General features: G+C 41.0%; 1 protein-coding gene across 1 annotated transcript in view; it reads left to right on the forward strand.

The window, feature by feature from the left end:
* LOC6042844 (cadherin-23) overlaps positions 1-16,040 on the forward strand; it is a 28,631-nt gene that overhangs the window by 9,003 nt on the left and 3,588 nt on the right. Inside the window, exons 2-5 of the mRNA XM_001853545.2 lie at positions 10,496-10,639; positions 10,886-12,878; positions 12,938-14,304; positions 14,362-14,603. Of these exons, the coding sequence (XP_001853595.2) occupies positions 10,496-10,639; positions 10,886-12,878; positions 12,938-14,304; positions 14,362-14,603 (3,746 nt within the window). The remainder of the gene's footprint in view (positions 1-10,495; positions 10,640-10,885; positions 12,879-12,937; positions 14,305-14,361; positions 14,604-16,040) is intronic.

A 16,040-nucleotide genomic window follows, 5' to 3' on the forward strand; every position in this document is an offset into this window, starting at 1 on the left:
AATAATTTTTATTTTCCCCAGTGCATTGGAATGGCAAATATGCAGCTGCAATCATAATTTTCCCAAAAGAAGTTTCAAGTTCAATGCCCAAACTTTCAATAACTTTTAACTTAAAGTCACGTAACGTGCTATAAGTCATACTACGGTGGATAACTATTGCAACTCCACCGCCATTTCGATTCATTCGGTTATTAGTTATAACTTTATAATCTGGATCACTTTTCAAATAAGTGCCAGTTTTTAAAAATGTTTCGGTTATAACAGCAACATGCACGTTATGAACTCGTAAAAGTTGAAAAATTCATTTTCTTTCGCTTTTAAAGAGCGAGCATTAAAATTCATAATATTGATGGAATTACTTAGATCCATGATTAAACTTCAGGGTAAGAACAACATCATTCGCAAATTTTAATCCAATCTGGATTGCTTCCATCATGGATGTAGCATTACTCATTGTTTGAATCAAACCAAACAGTGAGTTTTGCAAAAAGTCATTTTTCAAACGTAACATCGCCGAGATCAGAAGATCCCAAAGCGTTGCCAGCAGAAAAATTTTCAAATGAGATTTGAGGTACCTGCCCAATTTCAGAAAGATTGGTAGAGGATTTAAAATTCGTGGATGAACCCGAAACGACGTTAGCATAAGAAATGCCATTGTTGTTACCTAACTTTTCCACGGTAGGGGTATTTCTAGAATTGTTCGAGTGAGACAGCACGAACGTTTGATTTAAAGATGCAGGTACAACCTGACTTTGAGAAAATTTCGGTTTGGATTTCGGCTGATGCTTAGCACGAGAATCCAAAACCTTTTTCTGATGGGGCAATCCCAAAATTTGATTTGTGATTTCCACCACAATTTGCACATTTAAATTGGGTGACTTCTTTCACGGGACAATTGTCCTTGTCGTGAGAAGAATCCCCGCAAACCATGCATTTTGGAACCATGGCGCAATGATCAGTACCGTGACCGAATGCCTGGCAACGCCGGCACTGGGTCAGATTCTGGCCATTACCGCCATGTTTCTTAAAATGCTCCCACTTTACCCGTACATGGAACAAAAACTGAACTTTGTCCAAAAGTTTCAAATTGTTGATTTCATTTCTGTTGAAATGAATCAGATAAAATTGTGAAGTCAAACCAAAGCGAGAAATATTCCCGTTTGATTTTTTCTTCATTGGTATTACTTGGGATGGGGCAAAGCCAAGCAACACCTTAAGTTCGTTTTTGATCTCATCCACCGACAAGTCGTTGGAGAGACCTTTCAAGACCGCCTTGAATGGCCGAGCATTCTTGGTCTCATACGTGTAGAAATTGTGTTTGTGGTTTTTCAAATAACCAACAAAGTTTGGTGATCTTGTAAAGATTCCGTCAACAAGCGACATTCTCCTCTTCGACCAAGCTGGAACGAAACCTTCAAATTGCAAGTTTCCTTGCAATTCTTCAGTTGCGTTCGAAAGCTGGCCAAATCGGAGACGGAAGTCACAACAATTGGCGGAGCCTTTACTCGTTTCTCGACGGCAGAAGGCTCAGTACGAGGAGAAGGTTCCTTGTCATCAGTTTCGGATAAAACACCGAAACTGTTTGTCAATGGAATTGGAGGATTGACCTCACATTCAGAATCAGAATCAGACCTCAGAAGAGGCTGTTTTCTTTTCTGTTTCCGTTAGCCGGTTTAGCGTTCAAACGCTTCACCGACGTAACGACCAAATCTTCAGAAGATTTGCGTTTACCTTTGTTTTGACGCATTTTGCAAGCAAAGTTCTCTTAAAAAGATGGCTTCGTTTGTAAAATACAACAAAATTTCAGGCGGGGTTAGTCTTGAAAAGACTGTTTAGAATTTTGGAAAATAACTCAGGTAGTCTTTAAAAAGACTGTGAATTTTGTTTTGAAATAACTCTGAGCTTAGGTAGTAAAAAAAAAAAAAAATACCGCAGCTCTAGTGTCCGTTCACCACGAAGGTTCGCAAGACACTGAGCAGTTCAATGATAATAATAGAAAACTATATGATGAAGTATATAAATCCCATTATTAACGAAATTAGAATATAACAAAATATAAGAAAGGAAAGGTAATATGAAAAAATTCAAAATATGTTGAAAAATGAGAAAAAAATAATTCTGAAAACTTGAACAAATTATTAAATACAATAAATGATTTTTTAAAAATACAAACTAAAATATCAATCATTCGAAGCGCGTGTCTGTTAAATATTAAAAAGATAACCCAAAAAGACAGGACAAAGTTTTCCGGGAATGCTTACAATTTGAAATTTCAAAATTGAATAATTAAAAATAAATAAATTCATAATTTCAAAATTATTGATTTTTCTTTCCGATGATTAATTTTGCATGATGTTTAGTAGATATTTTTGTATTCAATATGGTTACAAACTAAAAATGTCCGGGTTTATTTTTTTCAATGATGATTTTAGGAAATATTGAACAAATGATCCTTCAAATATTAAACAAATGACCATTGAAAAAAGTGCTGTTTTCACCACTAGAAATGAGTATTCTAAAGTTGAACTTTTAAAATTTTGATGACTCATGAAGAATACATCCAAAACCCTTATGTTCATACCTCAACATTTTTGTTTTTGCTTGTCCTACAACTTTGCAGAATATTTGTACACTCTAGAAAGGGTTAACCAAATTTACCGCTCATAGCAAAGTTTCACGCAAATCGAAGAGGAGTCGAGGCCACTTTATCTCATTTCATGTGAGTTTGCGGAGAATGATCCAAGGTTGTTTTGATTTTTAACACAGCAAACGGTGAATGACTACACGCATGGACGTTTCACTTAAAATCTCATTCATAGGGTGTTTTCCGGAATCTTTAAAAAATTGTATGAAACTCGATGCAAGAACGATTTTTTTATCGCTTGGCAGAGCCTCATTGGTTAAAAATCGACTCGTGCTGAAAATATCCTCATTTTGCAAATTGTTGCATAAACTACAATTTTCACAAAATCATTTATGAATGTTTTCCAGAAACCACCTGTCCAACCACAGAGTATTAAATAGAAAATTGTAGAAACATTTTCAGCCTTTCAAATATTTTTTGTTTGGAGTATGACATCACGCATCTTCTTTTTGAATTTTTCAAAATAAGTATAACATTTAGCCGATTTCGACTCTTTTCAAAATTTTATTACTCCGATTTTAAAAATCACCGACTCCTAGCCCTGACTCCCCATCTTGATTTTAGTTTACTTTAACCCTCTGCTCCCCTAATTTTTTGCTTCGATTTTTTTTTTCTATTTTTCTCGTGTTCAGAAGGTTATTTTGAGCAACTTTGTTTTACGAAAAACTTCACTTCTCTTGGTTTATGTTTTTTTTTTTTCATTTTTAGTATTTTAGTTTGCATTTATCTGGTTTGGTTTATGTTTGTTTTTGATAGAATTTGGCCTATTCTACCACCTTTAATCATTACCTCTTGTCTTTCTAATTTTTTCATGTTACAATCATTTTTTCATTTTTTTCCATGTTTTTCACATTTGCCGCTATAGAATGATACCATTATCATTTAAATTGTTAGAAAGTGCGTAGAAGCATTACTGCCTACTTATCTTAACATAATATAGAAGACATGTTAGTAAGAAACACAGCCAGAGTGGACCCCAGAAAAAAATGACATTTTTAAAAAAACATTGTCAAAGTTACATAAAACAAGTCAAACTTCCAACCTTAAAATTTTCTAAAATTCCAAGAGTTCAAGAGTTCAAAAATGTCAAAAGTTCAAAATTGTCGAAAAATTCATTTTTAGCGAATTTTCAGATCGAAACCCGTCTAGAGGCGGTGTTGGGTTGTAGAGGGTTAACTTATTTAAACATTGTTTCTTGATTAAGGATTTTATGATCTCATGCAATTTTTTGCCAACCTTGGCTGCCAAGCGGCATTCACCCCGGTCAATATTTACCATCCTCAAGATAACCACCCAGATGAAAGCACGAACGCTGGTGGTGGTTATTGAACTTGCTTTCGGTGAGCGAGCCAAAATTCGTCCATAACCTGAAGCTGCGCGGCCAACGGCTTCCGATCGGCATCAGCTGGCGGGAACTGGGTCAATTGACCAAAAATACAAACGCCACTGGCTGTCGGTCGGTGATATTTATTTAGCGGGCGCTTTCAACATTTGACTACGCCCAAAATATAGTGGCCATGTTGCCTGTGATGGCCGTTTGCGGAGATCATTAGAAGAGTTCAGGTTCGTCGCTTTCACCTGCGAGATGCCGACGTTGTTTGGTTGATAGGGGACTTTGACTTTGGGGTGGTGCTGAATTGGCGCGGTCTATGCAAAGTATAGCTCAGGTTGGTTGTTTTCTCTATCTATCTGTTGTTTTTTTTTCGGTGGAGCTATTATTTCGCAAGATGCACAACCCACGAACCGCCAAAGAGATGAAGGAAACGTCAGTTTGTGTGTAAGTGGCTGGGAAAATCGATGAACGTTTATGGAAATAGTCGTTAATTTTCTATGGACGCCATACAATAAAGCTGAAGATCGAGTGGGGAAATTGGAAGAAAAGTAGCTCTGCTTGTGCTTTGAGTTGGCCAAATTGTTTGTGATGCGATAGTTTTACACAATGTCTTGCATAAACGTAGTTTTAATGGTTTTACTCTAACTGGCCGCATGGGTAGTTATGGCATGTATCGATGAATCAAAAATTACGAGCTAATTTGGGTATCTCAAACTGCGATTATCAGACTATGGATATGTTTAGCCACTTTTGTGTTACGCTTGTGTTTCACGAATAAAACTTGAAACCTTTCAGGCAATTTCTGAAAATTTCTTAGTAGCAAAAGGTACAAATCTTGTTGCCATTGACCTTTGAGACAATTCTCGACTCACTGAACTGGACAAAGTAAATAATTAACAATTATCCAACAATCATTAATTAACAGCATGTACGTGAACCGCACGTCACATCATAAATCCAACCTTAATTTGTCCACATTAGAAAAAGAAGACAAAACGTGCCGTGGGAGCAAATTTGAGTCTTCTCGAGTTGTTGTGGCGCGTAAACCCCACCCGGTCGGTGAAGTCTCGTGAGCCACCCTCTACGGCGTGTGTGTTTTAAGAAGAAACGTTGATGCTCGACGCTTTGGTCACATAATTATGAACCGTAATGAATGGGTGTGTCTACTGAGAGGCAGCTGCAGAATGCAAGATAAAAAAAAGTGCACTTTCATTTATACTCCAAAATGCAACTTGTCTGGAGTGTGTGTGTGTGTCGACGTGTGCACCATAAAACATGTGCTCCAGTGAACTAGTTTCTCATGACATTCAGCCTGACTGACAGTGAGTAGGTATGGTCGAGCGAGGCGAGGCTTTTTGATGATTGAGAGCTGAGTCGGGTCCAGAGCGATCCCACAACGGGTTGGATCTGTGGCTCCAGTTAAGCTGAACAACATGAAAATGAACATTGGAAAGGAGCGCGGCCTTGACTCAGTTCAATGCTTTAGAACACTAAGTGGCGTTTAACGCAGTTATGCAACGGCTTTGGTGTAAACAATACGTCGTCATAACTGAGTTGATTTTTTTTTTTTAAATATGTTTGAATGATATTTATGATATTAAATTTATAAACACGGGACCCGTGGTGTAGGGGCAAGCATGGTTGCCTCTCACTCGGTCGGCCTGGATTCGATCCCAAAAGGTCCCGGTGGCATTTTTTGAGACGAGATTTGTCTGATCACGCCTTCCGTATGACGGGGAAGTAAATGTTGGTCTAACTTAGAGGTTAGATCGTTAGCTCAGTACAGGTGTAGAGGAGTCGTCTCCCTGGGTCCTGTCTCGGTGGAGTCACTGGTAGGGAGTTGGACTCACAATCCAAAAGGTCGTCAGTTCGAATCCCGTGGTGGATGAAAGCTTAGGTGTAAAAAGAGGTTTGCAATCGCCTCAACAATCAAGCCTTCGGACACTTAATTTCGAGTAGGAATCTCACAATCGAGAACGCCAAGGCAATGCTGTAGAGCGAATAATTTAGATTTATATTTATAAACATGCATTATGCAGCACTTAATGTTTGCTCGTCAACACTAAGAAGTTCGATTACGGCATTTAAAAAAACTGTTACACGGAGAAAAATCTGTTCCCAAAATCGTGAACAAGCGTTTATTGGAACCACGAACAAAGTGTTCAAACTCCATGGTATTGAACACTTTGTTCGTGGTTCCAAATTCCATGAATGCTTGCTCACGATTTCGGAAACTGATTTTTTTCCGTGTAGAAGCAATTAATATAACGCTCTATGTTTGTTTGTTTACATTTGTAATTAATATAACGCTTTTGAGTGAAGTGAGCAAGAATGTTTCTGTAAACATTTTTGTAAAATAATCTGTTTTCATATAGCGAGAATCGGCAAATTTGATGAAAATAGAAAAAAAAATTCTTTTGTTTCATCAATACATTTTTTTCAAGCCCTTACGTTTTGTCTTGCTTTGCCTTTATATTTGCCTTGAGTATTTCTCAGCTTGAGACTTTAATGCGTAGTAAGGCCGTTGCAAATATTTTTAGAAGTCTATGTCTTTGTCGTTATGTTATAGAAAAGCATTCATCAATCATTTGTTTTCAAAAATCTAAAATCATGTCTAAACCTGCTTAAACATTATTTTCATCACAAGTAAATGTATTTTAAGTTTTATTAGTTGGTTGTTTAAAACCATTTATTTTTCCCCTAACTTTTTTGGTCAATTGTATAAAGACGGAGATAAAAAAAATGCATAGACCTAAATAATGTTCCACAGATTAGCTCTTTTAAACTGTTACAATATTGAGTCAGAGAATGAAATCAATTTGAAAACAGAAATTCCTATTAAACATTTTTAATCATAAATCATCAGGAAATTCAATAAGACACTTTAAGTTTACTGTTACAATTACTACAGAAAAATATGTTTCATTTCGTTTTTGATCTGTGGATCAAATATCAAAAATTCATAAAATAACTGGGATTTAATTTGGAAATAAAAATGAGAGAATCAATCTGCAACGTTGTTCCTCAGAAAACCAAACAGAATAGTATAAAAACTTGTCTTGCAAAATGTCGAAGATTTAAATTGAAGATATAAAGAAAATATAAAATCAAAACAAAATGTGTAGATAATCCAAAAGTGGAAGAAGATAAGTTAAACAAAATCAAAAAAATCAAATTACTCGCTCTACAGCATTGCCTTGGCGTTCTCGATTGCGAGATTCCTACTCGAAACTAGGTGTCCGAAGGCTTGATTTGTTGAGACAATTGCAAACCTCTTTTTACACCTTAGCTTCCATCCACCCTGGGATACGAACTGACGAACTTTGGATTGTGAGTCCAACCTCTCATCCAGTCGGCCTGGGTTTGATCCCAGAAGGTCCCGGTGGCAAATTTTGAGACGAGATTTGTCTGATCACGCCTTCCATCGGACGACCGGTGGCAAAAATTGAGACGAGATTTGTCTGATCCCGCCTTCCATCGGACGGGGAAGTAAATGTTGGCCCCAGTCTATCCTAGAGGTTAGGTCGTTAGCTCAGTCTAGATGTAGGAGTCGTCTTCCTGGGTCCTGCATCGGTGGAGTCGCTGGTAGACAGTTGGACTCACAATCCAAAGGTCGTCAGTTCGAGTCCCGGGGTGGATGGAAGCTTAGGTGTAAAAAGAGGTTTGCAATCGCCTCAACAATCAAGCCTTCGGACACCTAGTTTCGAGTAGGAATCTCGTAATCGAGAACGCCAAGGCAATGCTGTAGAGCCAATAATTTGATTTGATTTTTTGAAACACGAAATAAAAGAACAGAATGAGAGAGATGAAAATTAATATGCTTAATTTTTTTTACATATTAAACATATTTCCTAATCAATACTAAATTGATTTTTTTTTTCAAAATAAATATATATATAAAACAAATTTCAAATTTATGAAAATTTTAAAAGCAATAAAAGATTTTTTTACAGTCGATGAAATAAGCAAAAAAAAAACAATAAAATTAATGTAAACCTCACCTGAAGACGAACAAATTTTATATTTTTTTCTAAGCTCAAGACGAAAAATTCAAATTCAACAATATTTTTGCCAGCGTTATCTCTTATTTGGTGAAGATTGGTGTTTGATGTAAACTATCAATTTTTTTCTTGTTATGGAGCTGCTGTCTGTGGTTTCTGAAGTTTTAAAAAAGTCAGAAGAGGAAGATTCGACCCCACCCTATTTTCCTGAAGCTTTTCGTTCAATGTTATTCCCGTTTGATACTAGTATTGTTATTTTCAAATTAAACCATATCATATCTTGAATTTATTATTCTATTACACAAGTTTTTGAACATATTTAAACAGATGTTTATTTTCTGCCATTTTAGAGAAATCGTCAGCTGTGTGCTATCTTGTGACATAGACCATTTTGGTCGAAAATGAGTTTATGATGACGTTTGGCTATACTTAACAAACACTACAAGATGCTTTAACCCGATTTTGGAAACTCACTTCCGTTTCCCGGATATCGCAATACACACTTGTGACATAGACCAATTTATCATCAAAATGATTGTGCACACTTGTGACACGTCATACATGTTGTTGGAAAATGTGGAAATTTTTTCTTGTTTTTCACAAATTTATGTACACACATATTTTCTAAAGACAATGCAACCGTTTGTTTATAAAAAAATATAGTGATTAAGTTGATTAAACCATTGATTTGTGCTGACACGTAGTACAATTTTACTTTCGAAACACACTTGTGACACGTGCTTTTCAGATGTTTGTTTACATTATTTACTGTATCTTTTAATTGGTGAAACCAAATTAGTTGAAACTTGGAGCGTTTGCTAAGCGATAGTATTCGAACCGATTGCTTCAAAAAGTTTGGCTCTATCATTCATAGTTTTGGAATTATTTACCAACAAACTTTAAAAATCGATTTTTTTCTCGAAAAGTACTAAATGGTCGTTGTCACAAGATAACACACAGCTGACGAAATATATCAATCAACTCAAACCTACAATCAAAACAAATCTCTCAATCTCCTGACCCACTGAACAATACCGCCAACACGACCTTCTCTAGCATTCTTAACCTCCAAACACACTCATCTCCTTCCTGCTGAAGAATCTCACCCGAAAAAAAGAGGCTCATTTTCACATTCCAAGCCAAAACACTTTCGATAATTGGACCTGTTGTGTCTGCGCCGACATTTCCTCATCGAGAGTTGCCTTCACACATCTCACTTTCATTCCACTCATGCTCTCTGAGATGCTGCTTTTGCTTGTCGACCTCGTGTTGTCGATTGTGTTTGGTGGTGCAGCTTAACACACATCAACAATTGTGTGTTATGTTTGCACAAATTCGATTCACTCCGTAAGGAGCAATTATCGTTGTTTACCGGTCATAATCGGCCAAAATACCAGCGGTAATAATCGGGATCGATTGGAGCAATAGACACTAAATTTGTTGTGATTGGAGCATGGACGACATCTGTTTTATTGTGATGCAATATAAATGTTTGTTTCTGAAATCATTTCTCATATAGGCCTCTAGTTTTTTTTAAGTGGGAAATCCCAAATAACAAATCTTATTCTCAGAACAATACTCATTATTCAGCTCTGACCCTGAAAAACGCCCATAACAGTCTTCAAAAATGTACCACCAAATCACAACTCCCCCGTAAAGTCATTTCTCTCCCCCGAAGAAACTTCAACTCCATTGTATGCGAAAGTTGTCCCATTTCTCACAGATCACTGTCAAGGAAAAGCAACGATGACGACGACGATACAGACATCCAACACAGTCCCTTGGCAATAGTTTCTTCTCGAAATTCATCACCCTGGTGGATGGCGAATAGACTTGGTTGGCCATAAAACGAGGAACCGTTTACACGGGGCACCTGTCTTTAGCCAGTGACACAGCGCGGTAGCGCTGGCCATCGCGATACCGTCAACTGAAGTGGTTTTGGGAAAATAATTACCGAATTTCAAAATAAATACTTTTCGAATAAACATAAACTTGTATTCAAGCTTGATTTTGCTGAAAATCATTAAAAAATAATTGAAGATTTCATCATATTATGAGATAGATTTTACAAATTTGATGAAACTGTAATTCAAATCACGTTTTTCAACCAATTTTTATGGAAACCAACAATTATTGTTAAACGTGAATCAAATTTATATTTACCACCACAATACAGTACCCAATGAATAACATCTCAGGAATGGGGATGGCACGCAAACGGTAGAGTAATGATGGCGAAATCAGCGCAAGAAATAATACACAGAAGACTTTTTAGCATTCTCGGTCGGTACTTGTTGTCCCGCTTTCCTACTTGACCTGCTACCTGATGGTAGTACACATGGCACTGCGCTCCGCTAAGAGAGGCCGCGAATTTTAAAAGTGCTTTACGACCGACTGTCAGCTTGTTCGGTAGCGGTACCGCGCTGTTCTGACTTTCAATTAATCCGTTATACTCAAGCTACTTCTTCTTGCCCGAGATAACCGGCTAAACTGTTTCACCTTCTTCCTTGCTTGCAGGCGTTGACCCCGAGGGAAGTAAGCTACGTTACAGCATATCCGGACCGGTATTCAGCGTGGATCGCGACACCGGTGTCGTCCGGTTGCGGCAGTCCCTTGATCGCGAGCTGCAGGACAGCGTGGAAGTGATCATCAGCATAACAGGTAATTGGCCGAGGCAACTGGTTTAGCCGATGCTCGCAATTAATTGTATGTAGACCTATGGGGTACTCGTACTGGCCCAAGCAAATGCCGCTTACATCACAGCGGGGCCAGATCACGTCAGAGAGACCCGCTGCTGTTGCTAAAACACGGCACTTTCACAATCGTTAACTTGCAATTTCTCTGTTTCTCTCCCTGTCTTTTTTTTTTTTTTGTCTATCTCTTTCAACCTCTCCTTGTACTAACTAGACGAAGGTGTACTGGGAACCGAACCGAACACCGTATCGCTGAGGCGTGAAATTCCGATTCGCGACTTCAACGACAACGCCCCGACGTTCATTGGTCGACCCTACAGTGCCAAGATGAGCGAGTCCACCAAGCCGGGTGCGATCGTAAAGATCACTCCGGACATCATCGTAACCGACCTGGACGAGGGAATGAACGCAGATGTGAAACTGTCCTGCTACCTTGACCCCACCAAGGAAAATGACGATATTTGCGAGGTTTTTGAGGTAAAGACTGAAAAAATTGCTCAAGGAAAGTATAGCGCCTCGATCGTGCTGAAGAAAACGCTGGATTTTGAAACTAGACCTTCGTACATCCTGAGCATCCAAGCCAAGGACGGAGCTATTACCAATCCCCTCAAATCGTACGCTTCCGTTGCCATAACGATCATGGACGTCCAAGATCAACCACCGGTCTTCATGAATGCACCCTATTCTGCCTCAATCCCGGAAAACACCCCCGAAGGTACGGTCGTCCTCACGATCAACGCTACCGACGGTGACACCGGTAGTCCGCGACCAATCGTTCTCTCGTTAGAGAACGAATCCATGGGTCATTTCAAGCTTCGATTCATCGGCAATCCACGGGGAGGAGTGGCCGAACTCGTAACCACCGATCATCTGCTAGACCGAGAGAATCCCAAAATCATTCAAAACGGAGGGGCCTATACGTTCTCGGTTCGAGCCACCGAACTGATCAACAACGAGCTGCCCGGAGACAGCACCAGCTCTCAAATTACAATCGTCCTGACGGATGTTGACGATCATATACCGGAGTTCAACAAACCCTCATTTGTGGTTTCTATCCCAGAAAACCTCGAACATGACACTCCGCTGCCCGATCTTGCGATCATCGTCACCGACATGGACCTCGGTGCCAACAGTAGATACTCCCTGTCGCTTAGAAATATCCGGAACTCGGAAGGGGTCTTCGCCGTAGCACCCACCCATGGTGAAGGACGAACTCCGATCGTGGTAAAGGTGCTGGACACATCGAAGCTGGACTACGACGTGCCGGATGTAGACCAACGAGTGTTCGTGTTCGACATTGTTGCTTCCGTCGATGGGGTGGAAAAGTCTAAAACCGAAGTCACTGTTCAGCTTCAGGATGCAAACGATAATTCACCGATATTCCCCCAGAACAACTACAATCTGCAGGTTAAGGAGAACTCGCCAAAGGGTTTCAGAATAGCAGACATAACAGCAATCGATCAAGACACTGGAATGTTCGGCAAATTGTCGTACGCTGTGAAAGGCTTTGGCGCGGAGTATTTCTACACCGATCCTCAGAAAGGTGGAGTCTTCGTCAACCTTAACCTTGACTACGAAGAACAGAAGAGTTACAGTCTGGCGCTGGTCGCTACCGACGGTGGAGGACGAGAAACAAACGCCAACTTGCTTATCGATATCATGGACGTCAACGACAACTACCCAACATTCGAATCGCTAGAATACACGCGCACAATCCGGGAAGGTGCAACGGAATTCGAACCGCAGTTCGTCGTGCACGCCATAGACTTGGATGGTCCCCAACAAGGAGGTGGCAAGGTCACGTACTCAATCGAGTCCGAAAACAGCATCTCCGGCCACGTGTTCACCGTAGATCAAAACACGGGGGAGATCAGAATAACTCGTCCCGTCAACTCGATGGACACCGAACGCGGTCAGTACGAGTTGATCGTGTCGGCTATGGACCACGGCGTGCCACCGCTGAAGAATGATACTCGGGTGTTGGTCAGGGTGGGAATCTCCGGCAATCAGCGACCAATCTTCAAGGGACTGTTTTCGAATGGAAAGAACGACATTCCAGGACCGCCCAGCTATCGAGTCAGTATACCGGAGAATGCGCCCGCTGGGTTCGGCGTGACGAACGTGAGTGCAACCGACCCGGATGGAATCGATGATCTGCTGATGTACAAGATTGTCGGCGCTAGCGATAACTTTGAGATCAATGACCAGTAAGTATCACGTCTGCACTAATCTTAATACATTTGTACAACTTCTGTCTCTTCAACAGCACCGGAGAGATCAAGGTCGCCCGCGATGCCCGCCTCGATCGGGATACGAACCCGGAAAGCTACACGATCGTCGTGAACGCCATCGATGCGGGATTTCCCATTCCGGAAACGGCCACCACAACGGTTCACGTGAAGATCCAGGACGTCAACGATAAACCACCCAAGTTTACCCAGCAATCGTACACGGCGTACGTTTCCGAACGCAGCAGCATCGATTCCGAAGTACTGCGAGTGATGGCCACCGATACCGATATGAGTGCGAGAATTTTGTACTCGATCGTCGATCCAATTACTGCGAAAACCAAGTCCGGTATTCCGCTGTTGACGACGACGCCGTATGACTTCAAGACTGCTTTCCGGATCAGTGAAGACGAGGGTGTTATCTACGTGAATAATACGTTGGACTACAACTATGCTGCCATTATAACATTGACTGTTCGGGCTGTTGATGTTAGTGCAGAGTACAATGTGGATATGCAGGAAGATCGTGCTGAGGTAACTCTGTACGTGCAGTCGTTCAAGGATACTAATCCGCTGTTCAAGAATAAGGGATGGAACACCGTGCGGCCAAAGATTGAAGTCAAGGTGAAGGAAGAGATGCCTCTCGGCAGTGTGGTCATGAAGGTTGAGGCGGAAGATCCGGTCGCGGATGTGCCGATTACAGATTTTGAACTAGTCATGCCGGACGTTGATGGATACTTTAGTTTGAACGAAAAGACTGGCGATGTTATACTGAACAAACGGTTGGACTATGAAACTGCTAACAAAACGCACATTGATTTTGTGGTTCGTGCCATGACGAGTAGTCGTAAGAGAGAATCCTTAGCCTATATTAACGTAACGGTAGAGAACGTAAACGACAACGCGCCGGTGTTTGAGAAGGAGATCTACCGAGTTACGGTCATGGAATCTGATCGCTATCCCCATCAAGTGATTACAGTTCAAGCACACGATAGCGATGCCATATTGACGGAGAAGGATCACCTGCTTGGATACAACTCGCTATCATACAGTTTAGCTGGATCTCACGCCAATTTGTTCACGATCAACAACAGGACGGGTGAGATCGCCATAGCCCCCGGTCAAACCTTGGATCGTGAGAAGCAGTCGGTGCTGAAGCTTTCGGTTATCGCTGAAGATTCTCCGGGAAAGACCGCTGACGCGAAGCGTGGCTACGCCGAGGTCATTGTCGACGTTCTGGACGTAAACGACAATGCACCGCAGTTTGGCCAAAAGACGTACACGGCCGTGATTCCGGAAAATGTCCTCGCGGACACATTCGTAATCGCCATTACCGCCAACGACCCCGACGAAGGGCCCGGCGGGGAGGTTCGGTACGATTTCTTGAACGAAGGGGAAGCTAATGGTTGGTTGTCGGTAATTTATTACATACACTGGTGATAACAATGGTTTCTTTCAACAGGCCTGCTCCAGATTAACACCAAAACGGGAGAAATCAAGACCAAAGTGCTGCTCACCGGTAAAGGTCGTTCGGAGCCGTATGAAATGATCATCCGCGCCCAGGACAACGGAAGTCAGCTGCCAAAGCAGCGCTCGCTGTACAGTGACGTCACGTTTACGCTGTACATTGGCGATATCAGTGCCAACGATGGAATTCCCTTCTTCATTGCGCCCAAAGTGGGACAAATAGCCAACGTGACCGAGGTAAGGCCCCTTCGGGGACGATCCCACACGACACAAGTGAATATTAACGATGATAAAGTGAACTCTCACATGTGATGCTTCAAATTGTCAAACATCAAACAATGCGGCGTACGCTGGGGGTAAAAATGCATTGATTGATGACCACGCGTCAGACTTTTCAGCATGTGGGATTATGCTCAGAAGGGAAAAAGGTGTGAGACTTTAATCGGCTACAATGGAGAATCCCCAACACCGGAACGCGCACCTCACAGAATGAGACTGTCGCTCTCCCGATCGTTCGCTGCACTGACAGCTAAGCCTAGCGCCACCCATGCGGTGGGTTCGGCACCAAGCGTCACCTTGGCGCATATTCCAAAAGGGACTATGCCTTTACGGCAAACTAGTATCTCACATCCCCCTTCTTCTCCAAAAAGACTTCAACTTAGGGATAAAAGAACCATTTTAGAAAAGGGAGTCAAATTTTAGAAATCATCACAATCAGGTGAAAACAATTCATATATTTAATTGTGCTCCTTCAATATCCGAGCTGTTTCGTGTTCTCATTACCCTCTTGGTCAAACCATTCCAGATAGCATCACTGCGTAACGCTGTTTCCCTACAAAAAAAAAATCATTCGTCCTCGGAATCTTCAGAATTCAAACCACGAAACATAACATAAGTACAATCATTATATATTTCGTTTTAAAAATCACTATCACCCAGAAAATCCAATCGCTATTTTAACTTTAAATTTCTCTTTACTACATTCCATCGTGGTCCTAGTCTAAACAATTGTTATCCATCAGCATTCAGACACATTTTTAGTCCAGTCAAGTCTCAGTCCAGATTTTATTACATAGATCAATTCCCGCTCTGAATTTTATAACCAATCCTAACATTCAGACACTAAAAGATATCAAAGACATTCTCCGGTCAACCTGCCTGCGAGCGCCTTACCACTCAATTAACCGTGGCACTGCAGCGGCGTCCCCATTCGCAAGAATTCGTTGCATTTCCTACGGTCTTCCAACCTCACAATAAGCAATTAAGCTTTCTGCAGGTGTCTCACCTCGCAAGAATTCCGAATGCATCAAAGCTTCCTAATGCATCAAAGCTTTCATCTGTAAGCGTCCTTGATTGTCCTCTTCTGTTAATAATCTCATTCGTAAACATAATTTTCCTAGCGGTTTTCCCAGTTTGTTTCGTAAACAGACATTCCCAAACGCCTTTTCCAGTTCGCAACCAGTCTGATTCGTAAACAGATATGTCTAAGCAGCCGTCCTAGTTCGGTCCATGAACGAACATTTCCAAGCAGCCATCCTAGTTCGATTCGAAAACGAACATTTCCATACGGTCGTCCCGGTCCGCAACACGTCCGATTCGTGAACAGACATTTCCAAGCGGCCTTCCTAGTTCGACTCGTGAACGAACATTTCCAAGTGGCCATCCTAGTTCGAT

Source organism: Culex quinquefasciatus, chromosome 3, assembly GCF_015732765.1.
Source record: "Culex quinquefasciatus strain JHB chromosome 3, VPISU_Cqui_1.0_pri_paternal, whole genome shotgun sequence".
Taxonomy (NCBI): domain Eukaryota; kingdom Metazoa; phylum Arthropoda; class Insecta; order Diptera; family Culicidae; genus Culex; species Culex quinquefasciatus.